Source organism: Hyla sarda, chromosome 6 (genome assembly GCF_029499605.1).
Source record: "Hyla sarda isolate aHylSar1 chromosome 6, aHylSar1.hap1, whole genome shotgun sequence".
NCBI classification, from domain to species: domain Eukaryota; kingdom Metazoa; phylum Chordata; class Amphibia; order Anura; family Hylidae; genus Hyla; species Hyla sarda.
In genome coordinates, this window is record NC_079194.1 from 15154984 (window position 1) to 15173319 (window position 18336).

General features: G+C 46.2%; 1 protein-coding gene across 1 annotated transcript in view; it reads right to left on the reverse strand.

Annotated features, from left to right (window-relative positions):
* The window catches only part of LOC130275353 (calcium-activated chloride channel regulator 1-like), a 108186-nt gene that overhangs the window by 18541 nt on the left and 71309 nt on the right, over positions 1 to 18336 (reverse strand). The window contains exons 10-12 of the mRNA XM_056523226.1: positions 13220 to 13441; positions 6064 to 6334; positions 2896 to 3063 (exon numbers count right to left, since the gene is read on the reverse strand). Of these exons, the coding sequence (XP_056379201.1) occupies positions 2896 to 3063; positions 6064 to 6334; positions 13220 to 13441 (661 nt within the window). The remainder of the gene's footprint in view (positions 1 to 2895; positions 3064 to 6063; positions 6335 to 13219; positions 13442 to 18336) is intronic.

Consider the following 18336-nt stretch of genomic DNA (forward strand, 5'->3'; position numbering starts at 1 on the left):
TTGGTGGCCGACTCTGGAGATGGATGTTGTGGACTTTGTGCGAGCCTGCACTATCTGTGCCCGGGATAAGACTCCTCGCCAGAAGCCCGCTGGTTTTCTTCATCCTCTGCCTGTCCCCGAACAGCCTTGGTCTCTGATTGGTATGGATTTTATTACTGATTTACCCCCTTCCCGTGGCAACACTGTTATTTGGGTGGTCGTTGATCGATTCTCCAAAATGGCACATTTCATCCCTCTTCCTGGTCTTCCTTCTGCGCCTCAGTTGGCTAAACAATTTTTTGTACACATTTTTCGTCTTCACGGGTTGCCTACGCAGATTGTCTCGGATAGAGGCGTCCAATTCGTGTCTAAATTCTGGAGGGCTCTCTGTAAACAACTCAAGATTAAATTAAATTTTTCTTCTGCATATCATCCCCAGTCCAATGGACAAGTAGAAAGGATTAACCAGATCTTGGGTGATTATTTGCGACATTTTGTTTCCTCCCGCCAGGATGACTGGGCAGATCTCCTCCCATGGGCCGAATTCTCGTATAACTTCAGGGTCTCTGAGTCTTCCTCCAAATCCCCATTTTTCGTGGTGTACGGCCGTCACCCTCTTCCCCCCCTCCCTACTCCCTTGCCCTCTGGTCTGCCCGCTGTGGATGAAATTTCTCGTGACCTTTCCATCATATGGAGAGAGACCCAAAATTCTCTCTTACAGGCTTCATCACGCATGAAGAAGTTCGCGGATAAGAAAAGAAGAGCTCCCCCCGTTTTTTCCCCTGGAGACAAGGTATGGCTCTCCGCTAAATATGTCCGCTTCCGTGTCCCTAGCTACAAGTTGGGACCACGCTATCTTGGTCCTTTCAAAATTTTGTGTCAAATTAATCCTGTCTCTTATAAACTTCTTCTTCCTCCCTCTCTTCGTATCCCTAATGCCTTTCACGTCTCTCTTCTCAAACCACTCATCCTCAACCGTTTTTCTCCCAAATCTGTTCCTCCCACTCCTGTTTCCGGCTCCTCGGACATCTTCTCGGTCAAAGAAATTTTAGCTGCCAAAAAGGTCAGAGGGAAAATTTTTTTTTTAGTGGACTGGGAGGGTTGTGGTCCTGAAGAGAGATCCTGGGAACCTGAGGACAACATCCTAGACAAAAGTCTGCTCCTCAGGTTCTCAGGCTCTAAGAAGAGGGGGAGACCCAAGGGGGGGGGTACTGTTACGCCGAGCGCTCCGGGTCCCCGCTCCTCCCCGGAGCGCTCGCTTCACTCTCCCCGCGGCAGCGCTCCGGTCACATCCTCTGACCCGGGGCGCTGCGATTCCGCTGCCAGCCGGGATGCGATTCGCGATGCGGGTAGCGCCCGCTCGCGATGCGCACCCCGGCTCCCCTACCTGACTCGCTCTCCGTCTGTTCTGTCCCGGCGCGCGCGGCCCCGCTCCCTAGGGCGCGCGCGCGCCGGGTCTCTGCGATTTAAAGGGCCACTGCGCCGCTGATTGGCGCAGTGGTTCCAATTAGTGTGTTCACCTGTGCACTTCCCTATATCACCTCACTTCCCCTGCACTCCCTTGCCGGATCTTGTTGCCTTAGTGCCAGTGAAAGCGTTCCTTGTGTGTTCCTTGCCTGTGTTTCCAGACCTTCTGCCGTTGCCCCTGACTACGATCCTTGCTGCCTGCCCCGACCTTCTGCTACGTCCGACCTTGCTTTTGCCTACTCCCTTGTACCGCGCCTATCTTCAGCAGCCAGAGAGGTGAGCCGTTGCTAGTGGATACGACCTGGTCACTACCGCCGCAGCAAGACCATCCCGCTTTGCGGCGGGCTCTGGTGAAAACCAGTAGTGGCTTAGAACCGGTCCACTAGCACGGTCCACGCCAATCCCTCTCTGGCACAGAGGATCCACTACCTGCCAGCCGGCATCGTGACAGTAAATTTGCAGCAGCTCAAACTTGCACCCAGAAACTTACTGTAAACCCCTGACCGTGTGGGGGGGGGGGGGGGGGGGGGGAGGAGTGCGCAAACCTCCAGCTGTTGCAAAACTACAACTCCCAGCTGTCCAGGCATGCTGGGAGTTGCAGTTTTGCAACTTCTTGAGGGCCACAGTTGAAGATCACTTACCAGCGATCTTCTTACTGTGGCCTGCCCCCACCGATCATCCTCGCCGCTGGTCACACAATTGTCGCTCCAACATCCTGCAGCAGCCACCCGGAAAAGCTTTCATTAAACGGTCAGAATCGACCGTCCAATCCAATCACAACAATCTCGGTTATGGGGGGATCTCAGGACCCCCTGGGCGATGTCACAGGATGCCTGCTGAATGATTTCAGCAGGCATCCCATTCTGATCACCACCCAGAGAGCGGCGGTGATTGGAAATGCAGAGGGCGTACAGGTACGCATTCTGTCCTTAATTACCAGCATGCAAGAGCGTAACTGTACGCCCTCTGTCCCCAACAGGTTAAAACAGTTAAAGGGATATCCCATTAAAAAACAATTTTTTTTCATAACAACTGGCTCCAGAAAGTTAAACAGATTTGTAATTTACTTCTATTAAACAAATCTTAATCCTACCAGTACTTATCAGATGCTAAAGTTGAGTTGTTCTTTTCTGTCTGACCACTGTGCTCTCTGCTGACACCTCTGTCTATCTCAGGAACTGTCCAGAGCAGGATAGGTTTGCTATGGGGATTTGCTTGTGGGAATTGCTTGACAGAGGTGTCAGCAGAGAGCACTGTGGTCAGGCAGAAAAGAACAACTCAACTTCAGCAGCTGATCAGTACTGGAAGAATTGAAAATAATTAATAGAAGTAAATTACAAATCTGTTTAACTTTCTGGAGCCAATTGATAGGATTTTTTTTTTATTCGAATAACCCCTTTAAATTAGTGTGAAATAATTTGGTAATATATCATTTTAAATGTTTCTTACCATTTACAATAAATCCTGGGACATAGAGCGCACGGTTCTTGGGAAGGGCCAATCGACTTTTACCCTTTTTATTGTTTTCAACTCGAACTTTTAAGCTGTATCTTCCATTGGCTGAGAACTGTATGAAGTATTTTGAATAGACGCCATCGTTCTTGATGATATCAGAGCCTGAAAAGAGAACAAGATATTTAATGACATCGGTTTGTATCTTAGTTTTTCATGTTTTCAATTCCCATTGTTACTATTATAAGAAAGTTTGTTAAAAGTAACATATTACTCTTATATACATTCAATGGTTTTCCATATAATCTGAAAAATCCATCCCCAGAGAGGCTAGCTGTTGTCAATACAAGTGAGATGTAATATAATTTAACAAAATACAAATTTTTAATGGAATTTTATTTTGTCCTTCAGGAAACACTGAACGTCTACTATTGTTTCTATTTTCTTTCATTATGATCCAGGACACTGCAAGTAGGACCATAGGTAGTCTACTGGCACTAAGATAGTGTGAATACAGTCTACAGCAGGCACTACAGTTTGGATCAAAGGAGTTTTTAAAAGTTGGTGTAGACTGGCCCAGTATTATATCCTCTGGTGGCTCTAAAAGGATATTAATAGATCCAGCTGAAGACAACTATATTTGGAACTGACTTTGGAGCCATCATTTTCCATTAGGGTCCATTGATATCACTGCCACAAATAACCAAATAGTCCTTATTAATAATACGTCTTGTACAACACATAGAGAAACACAGCCGCACATCCACCGTTTTTATTTTGATCTAATTGCTTCTCAGCATAATTTCAAAAACTAACAGGTTGTTATTATACATTTTGATCAAAAAGTACAAGCCACGTCGAGGCTAGTCAGAGTGAGTCCTGAACCTGACACTGGCATAGCGCCAGGCAGCCACAACTGCCTCCGAGACACCAAGCCCACAGGGGAAACGACCCAGTGGCCAGGATGTGCGGCTGTGTTTCTCCATGTGTTGTAAAATTTTAGTCTCTCCCTTCTTCCATGGCCAGCAGTTCAATCCACCCATTTGGCCCAGGCATCTTTACCTAGCAGGAGACTGCATAAGGTTTTCCTCCTAACATTCTCCCAGCCCTCTGGCAGGGAGCACATGGTAGGTGTTCACACTGGTGTGGTTCTCTGTGGCGGCCTTTGTTTCTACGATGCTGTGTCTGTGGGGTGGTGTAGCCCAGAGCCAGGTGTGGCCACTGGGTCACTCCCCCTGTGGGCATGGTGTCTCGGAGGCAGTGGTCGCTGCCCGGCGCTATGCCAGTATCAGTTTAGGGACCCACTCTGACTAGGATTGCGGCTGTGTTTCTCTGTGTTGTACAATAATATGTCTTGTATGTGTAATGTTACCAATATGCAAATGTTCCGTATCTGATTGGTGGGGTCTGACCTCTGGGAACCTCATGAGAGCAGAGGTCTCCTGTCCCCATGTGAACGAAGTGGATGCTGATAATGCACTTATCTGCCCTCTATAGGACTGATGAAGTAGTACAGTCCTCTCTAATCTTCAGCGTTCGTATAGCAAGTGAACTGAGCAGCAGAATGCAGGCTTAAAGGCTGCTTTACTCTCCAGGGGACTCGGTCCTCAATTGTTGTCATCTGTAGTGGTAATGGTCAGTGGCTTGCATAGAAGAAAGGGGACCCATAGCAAATATCAATATGGGCCTCCTATAATAGTGTCTAATGTAACCCCAGGACAGAAGGGCCAGGTGTATATTTTTCCATATTTTGCATAAACCTCATGTCTATACCCTCCTCCATTAACTTTTTGTAAATTCAGTTTTCTGGAGATAGGAGTCCTGCACAGTTTATCAATAGTAAAATGGAATATAACAAACCAGGACAGGACTTCTTTTCTCCAAGGGCCCCATAGAAGGTGCATGGTCGGCCCCAATGGCACCTACTCCCTTGGCCTCAGAGATTGGACCCCATTCTTAGCACCTATCCTGTGGATAGGTCATAACTTGAAATAGCCCCTTTAAAGAATACAGTTTCTCACAACAGGCCTCAGTTCCCATCAAGGCAACTGGGTTGTTACATATTTTTACATATTAAAGGTGTACTCCGCTGCCCCAGAATTTGGAACATTTTGTTCCGAACGCTGGGTGAAGTTGGCGGGGAATGTGATATCATGGCCACGCCCCTTCATGATGTCACGGCTGTCATGTCCCCTCACATAGACTTGCATTGAGGGAGTTGGTGTAATGTCACGAGAGGGTGTGGCCGTGATATCACAATTCCTGCCGCCAGCATCCAGCGTTCTAAATGAATGCCGGGTGCTGCACATAGATCATGGGTAGTGTTGAGCGTGAATATTCGAAATGCTAATTTTTACCGCGAATATCGGCACTTTGCGATTTTCCGAATATTTAGAATATAGCGATGTATATACGTAATGAGGAATATTCATTTTTTTTGGTCCAAAGAAAGCGCCAATATTATTTACTGTGTGAGTCGGTGTTGAGCGCGAATATTTAGCATATGTGAATATCGGCCCTTCCAGAGGACACTGATCCCTCCCTTCTTTTAGGTGAAAGATATAATCACAAATGCGCACTTTGCAAATTTCATTATGAATTTTCGCTTGGGGAAAAAAAGGGAACGAACATAGCGAATATGCAAATTTCGCCAACATAGGACGAATGTTCGTCCATATATTCGCAATATATCACAAATTCGAATACGGCCCCTGCTGCTCACCACTAATCGTGGGGGTCCCATCTGTGGGACATCTTATTCTTCATCCTTTGTATAGGGGATAAGATGTCTAGGGGTGGAGTACTCTTTTAACACTGATAGCATAAAGAACTCTCACCAGAGTATAGAAAAATCATGTTTTTTTCATAGCTGGTCATCTCACATCACTTATCTCAGGATATGCTAAGGAAAGAGGAAAGACACTTTTTTTTTACCATGGAAATAAATGTGGACATGCACATGTTCTGTATAGATAGAAGGTGGCACGTTTCAGAAGACCAGCCCCCAAAGAACAACTTTGCGGTTCAGTTTTGTGTGGACATGGTCATACTTATTTTTTACAAGTATTAGTAGTAAAATTAAAACCATCAGATTTGTCAGACTTAGTAGTGAAGCAGTGAAATTGTAATACATAACAAAAAATAGGCAATTCTAACAGCAATTACCTGCCCCATTGTCCAGAAGCTCTAGGGTGACTATTGGTCCAGTGACAGGTTCAATTATTGCCGTGACCTTTGCTCCAGTGACCGGCATCATTCCTTGACTCACCGAGACGTAGATGACCATGGGGTTGGGATACTGGTTTATGTCTTGGTTCATATGGGCATTTACAACAATTGGAGAAACATTTTCATCTGAAGCCTTAGAATTCACAACTAAACCTAGAACTTCAGCTGAACTACGGGAATTACATAGGCTGTAATTCCAGGGTCCGATCTAGAACAAAAGAAAAACCTTCTTTATCATTAAAGTTGGCACAATAGAAATCACCACAATTACTGATCTATTGAAATGTTAAGTCAGGTCCATTTTCTTGGGAAAGCTGCTGATCACTAATCATTTACATCGCAATAGCTTCTCCATGAGGAAATGTAGTCATTTACATAATGTCTAAATAATACACGTAAATAACCGAAAAACATGTACTATGTCTGGCCACACGTCTGTCTAAATAGTCACTTTATGGATTAAAGGGGTACCCCGGTGAAAAACGTTTTTTTCTTTTTTTTTTAATCAACTGGTTCCAGAAAGTTAAACAGATTTGTAAATTACTTCTATTAAAAAAATTCTTAATCCTTCCAGTACTTATTAGCTGCTGAATGCTACAGAGGAAATTATTTTCTTTTTCGAACGCAGAGCTCTCTGCTGACATCATGACCACAGTGCTCTCTGCTGACATCTCTGTCCATTTTAAGAACTAAAATGGACAGAGATGTCACCAGAGAGCACTGTGCTCATGATGTCAGCAGAGAGCTCTGCATTCGAAAAAGAAAATAATTTCCTATGTAGTATTCAGCAGCTAATAAGTACTGGAAGGATTAAGATTTTTTAATAGAAGTAATTTACAAATCTGTTTTAACTTTCTGGCACCCGTTGATAAAAAAAAAATTAAAAGTTTTCCACCGGAGTACTCCTTTAAATAACTCTGTTCAGTAAAATTTTCTTGGAATTGCAGGCATAGGACTGTGCGTATCAAGTAAATTGTTGTACTGTCACTACTTGGTAGGCCCTTTGCAATACTCCCACTAGCCTACATCCTACAGAGCGAGGGGTTAAATACACTAACCACTGTCACGATGCCGGCTGGCAGGTAGTGGATCCTCTGTGCCAGAGAGGGATTGGCGTGGACCGTGCTAGTGGACCGGTTCTAAGCCACTACTGGTTTTCACCAGAGCCCGCCGCAAAGCGGGATGGTCTTGCTGCGGCGGTGGTGACCAGGTCGTATCCACTAGCAACGGCTCACCTCTCTGGCTGCTGAAGATAGGCGCGGTACAAGGGAGTAGGCAAAAGCAAGGTCGGACGTAGCAGAAGGTCGGGGCAGGCAGCAAGGATCGTAGTCAGGGGCAACGGCAGAAGGTCTGGAAACACAGGCAAGGAACACACAAGGAACGCTTTCACTGGCACTAAGGCAACAAGATCCGGCAAGGGAGTGCAGGGGAAGTGAGGTGATATAGGGAAGTGCACAGGTGAACACACTAATTGGAACCACTGCGCCAATCAGCGGCGCAGTGGCCCTTTAAATCGCAGAGACCCGGCGCGCGCGCGCCCTAGGGAGCGGGGCCGCGCGCGCCGGGACAGAACAGACGGAGAGCGAGTCAGGTAGGGGAGCCGGGGTGCGCATCGCGAGCGGGCGCTACCCGCATCGCGAATCGCATCCCGGCTGGCAGCGGAATCGCAGCGCCCCGGGTCAGAGGACGTGACCGGAGCGCTGCCGCGGGGAGAGTGAAGCGAGCGCTCCGGGGAGGAGCGGGGACCCGGAGCGCTCGGCGTAACAGTACCCCCCCCCTTGGGTCTCCCCCTCTTCTTAGAGCCTGAGAACCTGAGGAGCAGACTTTTGTCTAGGATGTTGTCCTCAGGTTCCCAGGATCTCTCTTCAGGACCACAACCCTCCCAGTCCACTAAAAAAAAATTTTTCCCTCTGACCTTTTTGGCAGCTAAAATTTCTTTGACCGAGAAGATGTCCGAGGAGCCGGAAACAGGAGTGGGAGGAACAGATTTGGGAGAAAAACGGTTGAGGATGAGTGGTTTGAGAAGAGAGACGTGAAAGGCATTAGGGATACGAAGAGAGGGAGGAAGAAGAAGTTTATAAGAGACAGGATTAATTTGACACAAAATTTTGAAAGGACCAAGATAGCGTGGTCCCAACTTGTAGCTAGGGACACGGAAGCGGACATATTTAGCGGAGAGCCATACCTTGTCTCCAGGGGAAAAAACGGGGGGAGCTCTTCTTTTCTTATCCGCGAACTTCTTCATGCGTGATGAAGCCTGTAAGAGAGAATTTTGGGTCTCTCTCCATATGATGGAAAGGTCACGAGAAATTTCATCCACAGCGGGCAGACCAGAGGGCAAGGGAGTAGGGAGGGGGGGAAGAGGGTGACGGCCGTACACCACGAAAAATGGGGATTTGGAGGAAGACTCAGAGACCCTGAAGTTATACGAGAATTCGGCCCATGGGAGGAGATCTGCCCAGTCATCCTGGCGGGAGGAAACAAAATGTCGCAAATAATCACCCAAGATCTGGTTAATCCTTTCTACTTGTCCATTGGACTGGGGATGATATGCAGAAGAAAAATTTAATTTAATCTTGAGTTGTTTACAGAGAGCCCTCCAGAATTTAGACACGAATTGGACGCCTCTATCCGAGACAATCTGCGTAGGCAACCCGTGAAGACGAAAAATGTGTACAAAAAATTGTTTAGCCAACTGAGGCGCAGAAGGAAGACCAGGAAGAGGGATGAAGTGTGCCATTTTGGAGAATCGATCAACGACCACCCAAATAACAGTGTTGCCACGGGAAGGGGGTAAATCAGTAATAAAATCCATACCAATCAGAGACCAAGGCTGTTCGGGGACAGGCAGAGGATGAAGAAAACCAGCGGGCTTCTGGCGAGGAGTCTTATCCCGGGCACAGATAGTGCAGGCTCGCACAAAGTCCACAACATCCGTCTCCAGAGTCGGCCACCAATAGAAGCGGGAGATGAGTTGCACAGATTTCTTGATACCCGCATGGCCTGCGAGATGGGAGGAGTGACCCCATTTGAGGATTCCGAGGCGTTGGCGAGGAGAAACAAAGGTCTTTCCTGGAGGAGTCTGCCTGATGGAGGCAGGAGAAGTGGAGATCAGGCAGTCAGGTGGAATGATGTGTTGCGGAGAGAGTTCAACTTCTGAGGCATCCGAGGAACGAGAGAGAGCATCGGCCCTAATGTTCTTATCGGCAGGACGAAAGTGAATCTCAAAATTAAATCGGGCAAAGAACAGAGACCACCGGGCCTGGCGAGGATTCAGCCGTTGGGCAGACTGGAGGTAGGAGAGGTTCTTGTGGTCGGTGTAGATAATAACAGGAGAACTTGATCCCTCCAGCAGATGCCTCCATTCCTCAAGTGCTAATTTAATGGCTAGAAGCTCTCGATCCCCGATGGAGTAGTTCCTCTCCGCTGGAGAGAAGGTCCTAGAGAAAAAACCACAAGTGACAGCATGCCCGGAAGAATTTTTTTGTAGAAGAACAGCTCCAGCTCCCACTGAGGAGGCATCAACCTCCAATAGGAAAGGTTTGGAAGGGTCAGGTCTGGAGAGGACGGGAGCCGAAGAAAAGGCAGACTTGAGTCGTTTAAAGGCGTCTTCTGCTTGAGGAGGCCAGGACTTGGGATCAGCATTTTTTTTGGTTAAAGCCACGATAGGAGCCACAATGGTAGAAAAATGTGGAATAAATTGCCTGTAATAATTGGCGAACCCCAAAAAGCGTTGGATAGCACGGAGTCCGGAGGGGCGTGGCCAATCTAAGACGGCAGAGAGTTTGTCTGGATCCATCTGTAGTCCCTGGCCAGAGACCAAATATCCTAGAAAAGGAAGAGATTGGCATTCAAACAGACATTTCTCAATTTTGGCATAGAGTTGGTTGTCACGAAGTCTCTGAAGAACCATACGGACATGCTGGCGGTGTTCTTCTAGATTGGCAGAAAAAATTAGGATATCGTCCAGATATACAACAACACAGGAGTATAACAGATCACGAAAAATTTCATTGACAAAGTCTTGGAAGACGGCAGGGGCGTTGCACAGTCCAAAGGGCATGACCAGATACTCAAAGTGTCCATCTCTGGTGTTAAATGCCGTTTTCCACTCGTCCCCCTCTCTGATGCGGATGAGGTTATAGGCGCCTCTTAAGTCCAATTTAGTGAAGATGTGGGCACCTTGGAGGCGATCAAAGAGTTCAGAGATGAGGGGTAAGGGGTAGCGGTTCTTAACCGTGATTTTATTAAGACCGCGGTAGTCAATGCAAGGACGTAGGGAGCCATCTTTTTTGGACACAAAGAAAAATCCGGCTCCGGCAGGAGAGGAGGATTTACGGATAAAGCCCTTTTTTAGATTCTCCTGGACGTATTCGGACATGGCAAGAGTCTCTGGGGCAGAGAGAGGATAAATTCTGCCCCGGGGTGGAGTAGTACCCGGGAGGAGGTCGATAGGGCAATCATAAGGCCTGTGAGGAGGTAGAGTCTCAGCTTGTTTTTTGCAGAAAACATCCGCGAAGTCCATATAGGCCTTAGGGAGACCGGTTACTGGAGGAACCACAGAGTTACGGCAAGGGTTACTGGGAACCGGTTTTAGACAGTTCTTGGAACAAGAGGACCCCCAACTCTTGATCTCCCCAGTGGACCAATCCAGGGTAGGGGAATGAAGTTGAAGCCAGGGAAGTCCAAGGAGAATTTCCGAGGTGCAATTGGGGAGGACCAAAAGTTCAATCCTCTCATGATGAGATCCGATGCTCATAAGAAGGGGCTCCGTGCGGAAACGTATGGTACAGTCCAATCTTTCATTATTTACACAATTGATGTAGAGGGGTCTGGCGAGACTGGTCACCGGGATGTTGAACCTGTTGACGAGAGAGGCCAAAATAAAATTTCCTGCAGATCCAGAGTCCAAGAAGGCCACTGTAGAGAAGGAGAAGGCAGAGGCAGACATCCGCACAGGCACAGTAAGACGTGGAGAAGCAGAGTAGACATCAAGGACTGTCTCACCTTTGTGCGGAGTCAGCGTACGTCTTTCCAGGCGGGGAGGACGGATAGGACAATCTCTCAGGAAGTGTTCGGTACTAGCACAGTACAGGCAGAGGTTCTCCATACGGCGTCGTGTCCTCTCTTGAGGTGTCAGGCGAGACCGGTCGACCTGCATAGCCTCCACGGCGGGAGGCACAGGAACAGATTGCAGGGGACCAGAGGAGAGAGGAGCCGAGGAGAAGAAACGCCTCGTGCGAACAGAGTCCATATCTTGGCGGAGTTCCTGACGCCTTTCGGAAAAACGCATGTCAATGCGAGTGGCTAGGTGAATAAGTTCATGTAGATTAGCAGGAATTTCTCGTGCGGCCAGAACATCTTTAATGTTGCTGGATAGGCCTTTTTTGAAGGTCGCGCAGAGGGCCTCATTATTCCAGGACAATTCTGAAGCAAGAGTACGGAATTGTACGGCATACTCGCCAACGGAAGAATTACCCTGGACCAGGTTCAACAGGGCAGTCTCAGCAGAAGAGGCTCGGGCAGGTTCCTCAAAGACACTTCGGATTTCCGAGAAGAAGGAGTGTACAGAGGCAGTGACGGGGTCATTGCGGTCCCAGAGCGGTGTGGCCCATGACAGGGCTTTTCCGGACAGAAGGCTGACTACGAAAGCCACCTTAGACCTTTCAGTGGGAAACAGGTCCGACATCATCTCCAGATGCAGGGAACATTGGGAAAGAAAGCCACGGCAAAACTTAGAGTCCCCATCAAATTTATCCGGCAAGGATAAGCGTATCCCAGGAGCGGCCACTCGCTGCGGAGGAGGTGCAGGAGCTGGCGGAGGAGATGACTGCTGAAGCTGTGGTAGTAACTGTTGTAGCATAACGGTCAGTTGAGACAGCTGTTGGCCTTGTTGCGCTATCTGTTGTGACTGCTGGGCGACCACCGTGGTGAGGTCAGCGACAACTGGCAGAGGAACTTCAGCGGGATCCATGGCCGGATCTACTGTCACGATGCCGGCTGGCAGGTAGTGGATCCTCTGTGCCAGAGAGGGATTGGCGTGGACCGTGCTAGTGGACCGGTTCTAAGCCACTACTGGTTTTCACCAGAGCCCGCCGCAAAGCGGGATGGTCTTGCTGCGGCGGTAGTGACCAGGTCGTATCCACTAGCAACGGCTCACCTCTCTGGCTGCTGAAGATAGGCGCGGTACAAGGGAGTAGGCAAAAGCAAGGTCGGACGTAGCAGAAGGTCGGGGCAGGCAGCAAGGATCGTAGTCAGGGGCAACGGCAGAAGGTCTGGAAACACAGGCAAGGAACACACAAGGAACGCTTTCACTGGCACTAAGGCAACAAGATCCGGCAAGGGAGTGCAGGGGAAGTGAGGTGATATAGGGAAGTGCACAGGTGAACACACTAATTGGAACCACTGCGCCAATCAGCGGCGCAGTGGCCCTTTAAATCGCAGAGACCCGGCGCGCGCGCGCCCTAGGGAGCGGGGCCGCGCGCGCCGGGACAGAACAGACGGAGAGCGAGTCAGGTAGGGGAGCCGGGGTGCGCATCGCGAGCGGGCGCTACCCGCATCGCGAATCGCATCCCGGCTGGCAGCGGAATCGCAGCGCCCCGGGTCAGAGGACGTGACCGGAGCGCTGCCGCGGGGAGAGTGAAGCGAGCGCTCCGGGGAGGAGCGGGGACCCGGAGCGCTCGGCGTAACAACCACATCGTAGAAGCTTAGAAGCTCACTGCTGGGGCTCATAGTGAGGGTCCTAAGAAGGAAACCCCAATGACACACTCATGCCTCAATAAGACATATAGACAGGTGTATGATAAGAACAGGTCCTTCTCTTTACTTTACATATATATATATATATATATATATATATATATATATATATATATCATACTTCCTATGTTCGAATACCAACTAATCTTTCCTTCCTTGTGCAAAAGAACACATTTGCAGATCTTTACCAATTTTCTAAGCTAGAGATTCTAGTAGGCCCCTCACTGTTTCAGTTCTAAAAAGGATATGGTCTTAGATTGTGAATATTTACTTTCAGACTTTTAGGATTTTCTTAAAATGATTTAAATTAAATACCAAAATGGTAAAATGTTACCTCTGCTGTTCCTGGGAGAGCAAGCCTTGAGGACTTAGCAGTGTTGTCACTGACAAAGTGTGTAGCATTATATGTAATCCCACTTGGACTTTCCAAGTTAATATTTGGTACTCCAGTTTGCCAAGTAACCAGAAAAAAAGTGTCGTTCCCCACTGTTCTGTCAATGTAAACAGCGCCCTCCAAGCATTTGGATGGCGTAAGACTTGAGGAAAGGCTTTCCAGCTGTTGATAGAAGCAAATTAAACGTAAGTGAGTTGTAATGGTATACATATATGTACTGTAGTTTAAAGAGGTCCTCCAGCTTTAGAAAGAGGTTGTCCAACATGGCTGCCTTTTTCCAAGTGCCAATGGAGATGTATAGAAAAGGAACAACCTGTGTTTGGTGTCTAAAAGTATTAAAAAGCAATTTGCTAATATAATAATAATAATAACAATAACAAAAATAATAAGCTGATATTGCTGCCCAATAGATTTATTACTCATTAGATTAGGCAGTATGGAGCCTTCTCAGTCACAAGAACGGTCTCTCTACTGCCTAATGAGTAATTAATCCAATGAGCAGCAATACCAGCTCCTCCTTCACATCACTGGTCTCATCCTGTGCTGACAGTAGGTTGGGGGTGGAGGAATTAGGCAGCAGAGAGCCCATTCTTGTGACTGAGAAGGCTTCCTACTGCCTAGAAGATTGGAAATTAGCTCATTCACAACAAAGGTAGTAGGGAGGAATCAAGCAACTATAGGCCAGTAAGTCTGACATCAATAGTGGGGAAATTAATGGAAACCCTACTAAAGGATAAGATTGTGGAACTTCTAAAATCCCGTGGATTGCAAGATGAAAAACATCATCAGTTTACTTCAGGGAGATCATGTCAAACAAATCTTATAGATTTTTTGACTGGATGACTAAAATAATAGATGGCGGAGGGGCAGTAGACATCGCATATCTAGATTTTAGTAAGGCTTTTGGCACTGTCCCACATAGAATACTTATCAATAAACTGCAGTCATTGAGCTTGGACTCCCATATTGTTGAGTGGATTAGGCAGTGGCTGAGTAACAGATAACAGAGGGTTGTAGTCAATGGAGTATGTTCAGAGCAAGGTCTTGTTACCAGTGTGGACCTCAGGGATCTGTACTGGGACCAATTTTGTTTAATATCTTCACTAGTGGTTAGAGATGAGCAAATTTTGGAAAATTTAGATTCAGCCGATTGGCCGGATTTGGTTTGGTCCAAATTTATTTGCCGCAAATCTGTATTAGAAATGGCTATTTCTGGCCAACAGAGAGCCTCAATAGGGGTGTAGAACACTTTGCCTTGCTGTAACATGCATATGGAGTGTGCTGAATGACCCAGCCTGGAGGTGGCAGCAGCCTGACAAGACCATAGGGCCTCACAAGTGAAAAGATTAAAGATATATTTTAACGTTTAAATTGAAGATTTCAAATAGATGAACCTAAAAAGTTTTATTTAACTCTCTAGCAGCATGAGGAGACCACATGGAGGTACAGTGACACAGCCAGGAGGTAGCGGAAGCATGACGAGACCAAATAGTGGCTGAATGACACAGCCTGGAGTTGTCGGCCGCATAAGGACACCATATAGATGCTGACTGACAGTCTGGAGTTGGCGTCAGCATTAGGAGACCTAAATTGTGCTCCAATGTGCCCCTCCTCCTCCTCCTCCTCCAGTTCAGCCCCCACAGGTGCTCATGTGGCCATGAGATGTAGGTGCCCTGACCAGCCATCGTTTCCAACACGTGTTGTAGTAAATGAAGCAGTGGAATGACGTCGTTCATCCCGTAATCCTGGCGACTGACTAATAATGTGGCTTTCTAAGGGCCTGAGCAAATGGCCGGTGTTACGTATGAGCTGCTACTAGTTGACAGGGAAGTTACACAAGGCAGTCCCCCTATCCGCTTGGATCATCAAGAAATCGGTGATGGTTTTCCTCTGTTCGTATAGTCGGTCCAACATATGGAGGGTGGAATTCCAATGTGTGGAAACGTCGCAAATCAGACTATGTTGGGTGAGACCGTTCTGACGCTGCAGCTCAAGGAGGGTGTGCTTTGCGGTGTACAAGTGGATTAAGTGCATGCAAAGTTTCCTTCATTGTTAGGATGTCTTGCAGATGGGTGGAATACTTCAGGAACCACTTGACAACCAGATTGAACACGTGTGCCACACAGGGCACATGTCTCAGGCTTCCTTGTTGCAGCGCAGACAAGATGTTCTTCCCATTATCGGTCACCATGGTTCCCATTTCCAGTTTTCTTGGAGTGAGCCATAATTTGATTTCTTGATGAATGACTTTTAGCAGTTCCTCACCTGTGTGACTCCGTTCGCCAAGGCAAACCATGTGAAGAACAGTGTTACACCGCCGTGCCCTGCACACATGGTATAAAAAATCAAATACATCCAAAGGGTTTCCCAGGGTTTATACAAAATATATATACAATTTCCTGATTTCCCAAAACTTGGGAACCCCTAATATTAAAAATGTATATCTTTATTATTCTTTATTAAAACTCTTAACAATTGTGAGGAAAAAATATAATGATGTGCTTTAAAAACACAGTTTGGGAGAAAGTAATATGAGGCTTATTTGCTTCATATGATAGTAGGATTGGATATTCTTCCAGAGGGTGGTATTTAGTCTCCTCTCCTGAGTCAATTTATTGACTCCAATCCCAGTATTGTTTTAGTTCACTCTTGATCCCTAAACTGCTATTAAAACGCCATATGTGGCACCCCCCGACGTTTTGCCGGCCGTAACCGGCTTTATCAAGGGCCGAGGTGCTAATGGTACAATTCTCCGTATCTGGGGTTTAAATGGCCTCTGTTTGTAGGTGGGGAGCTAATCCTGTCCTTCCCCGTCCAATCAGGTCATCCTATATCACAATCTGGATGTCTGACACTCATCAGGCCAATCCCTGCTTAAGACGTCACTCACCAGTGACGTCTATACTTCCTTATTGGAAGTTCCGATCATGCGCATCTATTCCGGCGCTATGTTTCGCATGGAGTTCCGTTCCGAGACTGTACGTAGTGATCTCTCAGTCCTTACGTCAGTTCCATTTCCTGCGTCCCCGTGATCAGTCAAATGACTTCTTTGTTTATATTCCCACTCACGTGACTATAGTGTGTGTGTGTCACTACTAGGTCATGTGATCACACCCCACAGGTCTCCGTTGGCCGCATTCTTATCATAGGATTCCACACTTGCTTCTGGTGTATGCTTTCTCCAAGTCATGTGACCATAAGGAACAAGTCTCTATTGGGCATTTTTATATTAATGTCATCCTAGATATTTTAATTAAGAAATTATATTCTCTTTTAGGAATATTTCCTGTGTTTTTGAGTTTGATCTCATATAATTAATTTTATTTATATCCATCACTTCTCTATTAGTAAGTTATATTATCTTCTATTGTTATTAACTCTTTATTGTCTAGATTATTGGTACTACCTTATTCTAGATGACTTATTCATTATGTGCCCGTTAATATGTGGTTTGCCCTGACTGTATTTGACTTATTATATATATCTCATTACTCTAATTTATTTATTTATATTAATTTATTAAAGTTATTAACCCTTGTTATTCTTTTATTTATTAATTCCTAGATCTCAACTATTGGAGTCCGCACCAACTCTCCCAGACATCAGCCAACGGGATCCGCCATCCTCCATCCGTGGTGGGTATTAAATAATTTTTTCTGATGTAATTGTTGGCATTTGTTTATTCTTTAATTAATTGTTCTTTTCTAGGTGTCAGCTGTTTGGTTCCACAATTTAGGTAATATAGTTGTTAACCTTTGTTTGTTCTTTTATTTATTGTTTTCTTCTAGGTGTCAGCTGTTTCACTCCACAACACATCCTCAACTCTCCCAGATTTCAGATACCGGGATCCGCAGTCTACCATCCCTGGTGAGTATCATACTAACCTCTTGTGATTGGATCTTATAATTCACATTACTATGTAATTTCCTGAATCAGAGTATTGATACATCATTTTCTTTTTGATATATTTATTACTCTCACATCTTTGGTTCAATGTTATTAATTCAATCAACCAATTAATTTATTGTAGAAATGCTGAAAATGAGAAACCCTCATTTAATTCTTTCAGGGACCTACACTGTAATCGGTAGATCCATTTGGCTTCTTCTTTTTGTAAGATTTTATCTATATTACCTTTTTTGGGTCCCATTTTAATTTGAGTTATACCCCAGAACTTAAGGGTTTCCATCTTACCACCATGATATTTTCTCACATGTCTAGAGATCGGTGTATCTGCACCCATCCGGATTGTACTTAGGTGTTTCCCCACCCGTCTCCTTAACTCCTGTGTGGTCTTACCAACATATATCAGTGGGCATTCACATTGTGCTCCATATATTAAAGGGAACCAATCAATAGTTTTACCCTATATAATCAGTGGCAGCACATAATAGAGGTTAATATCACGTGTTCTGCCATGTCTGGATGTCCGCTGGTACATCTATAAATGTGAAGTAAACAATTTTTATAAAAGATCACATGCTGTATGTAAATGAGGCTCAGTCGGGCGTGCGCTGCTAAAGTAGTCATGGCTACCAGAGCAGTAATCACGTCTATTCAGGCTCAAATAATACCTATCTAGGTATGATTCAGCAGCTCAGTCAGGGTCTGATATCATTTCTTAGAGGTAGGCTGTCAATCATGTCTAAATAGGAGTGATTAGAGCCTGAATGAGCGTGTGTACAGTGTGAGGAGCCGTGACTTCTTCAGCAGGCCACATGCCTGGTGACTACTTGAGCATGCCTGGTGACTACTTAAGCCTCATTTACATACTGCATGTGACAGTTATTAAAGTTGTTTTTGCCACATTTACAGACGTGCCAGCAGACATCCAAGCATGGTAGGACACATGATATTAACCTCTATTACGTGTTGCCACTCGTTATATATGGTAAAACTTAATGACGGGTTCCCTTTAAATTTTTGCTCCCACAGTTGAGGAAATCACTGATCGTGTAATTTTGTCCATCATGTGGGTTCGTAAATATTTTAGTTTTTGGTAAATACTTACACATCACACAATCTCCACAGGGGTATGAACCTTCAGGGGGGGTTGG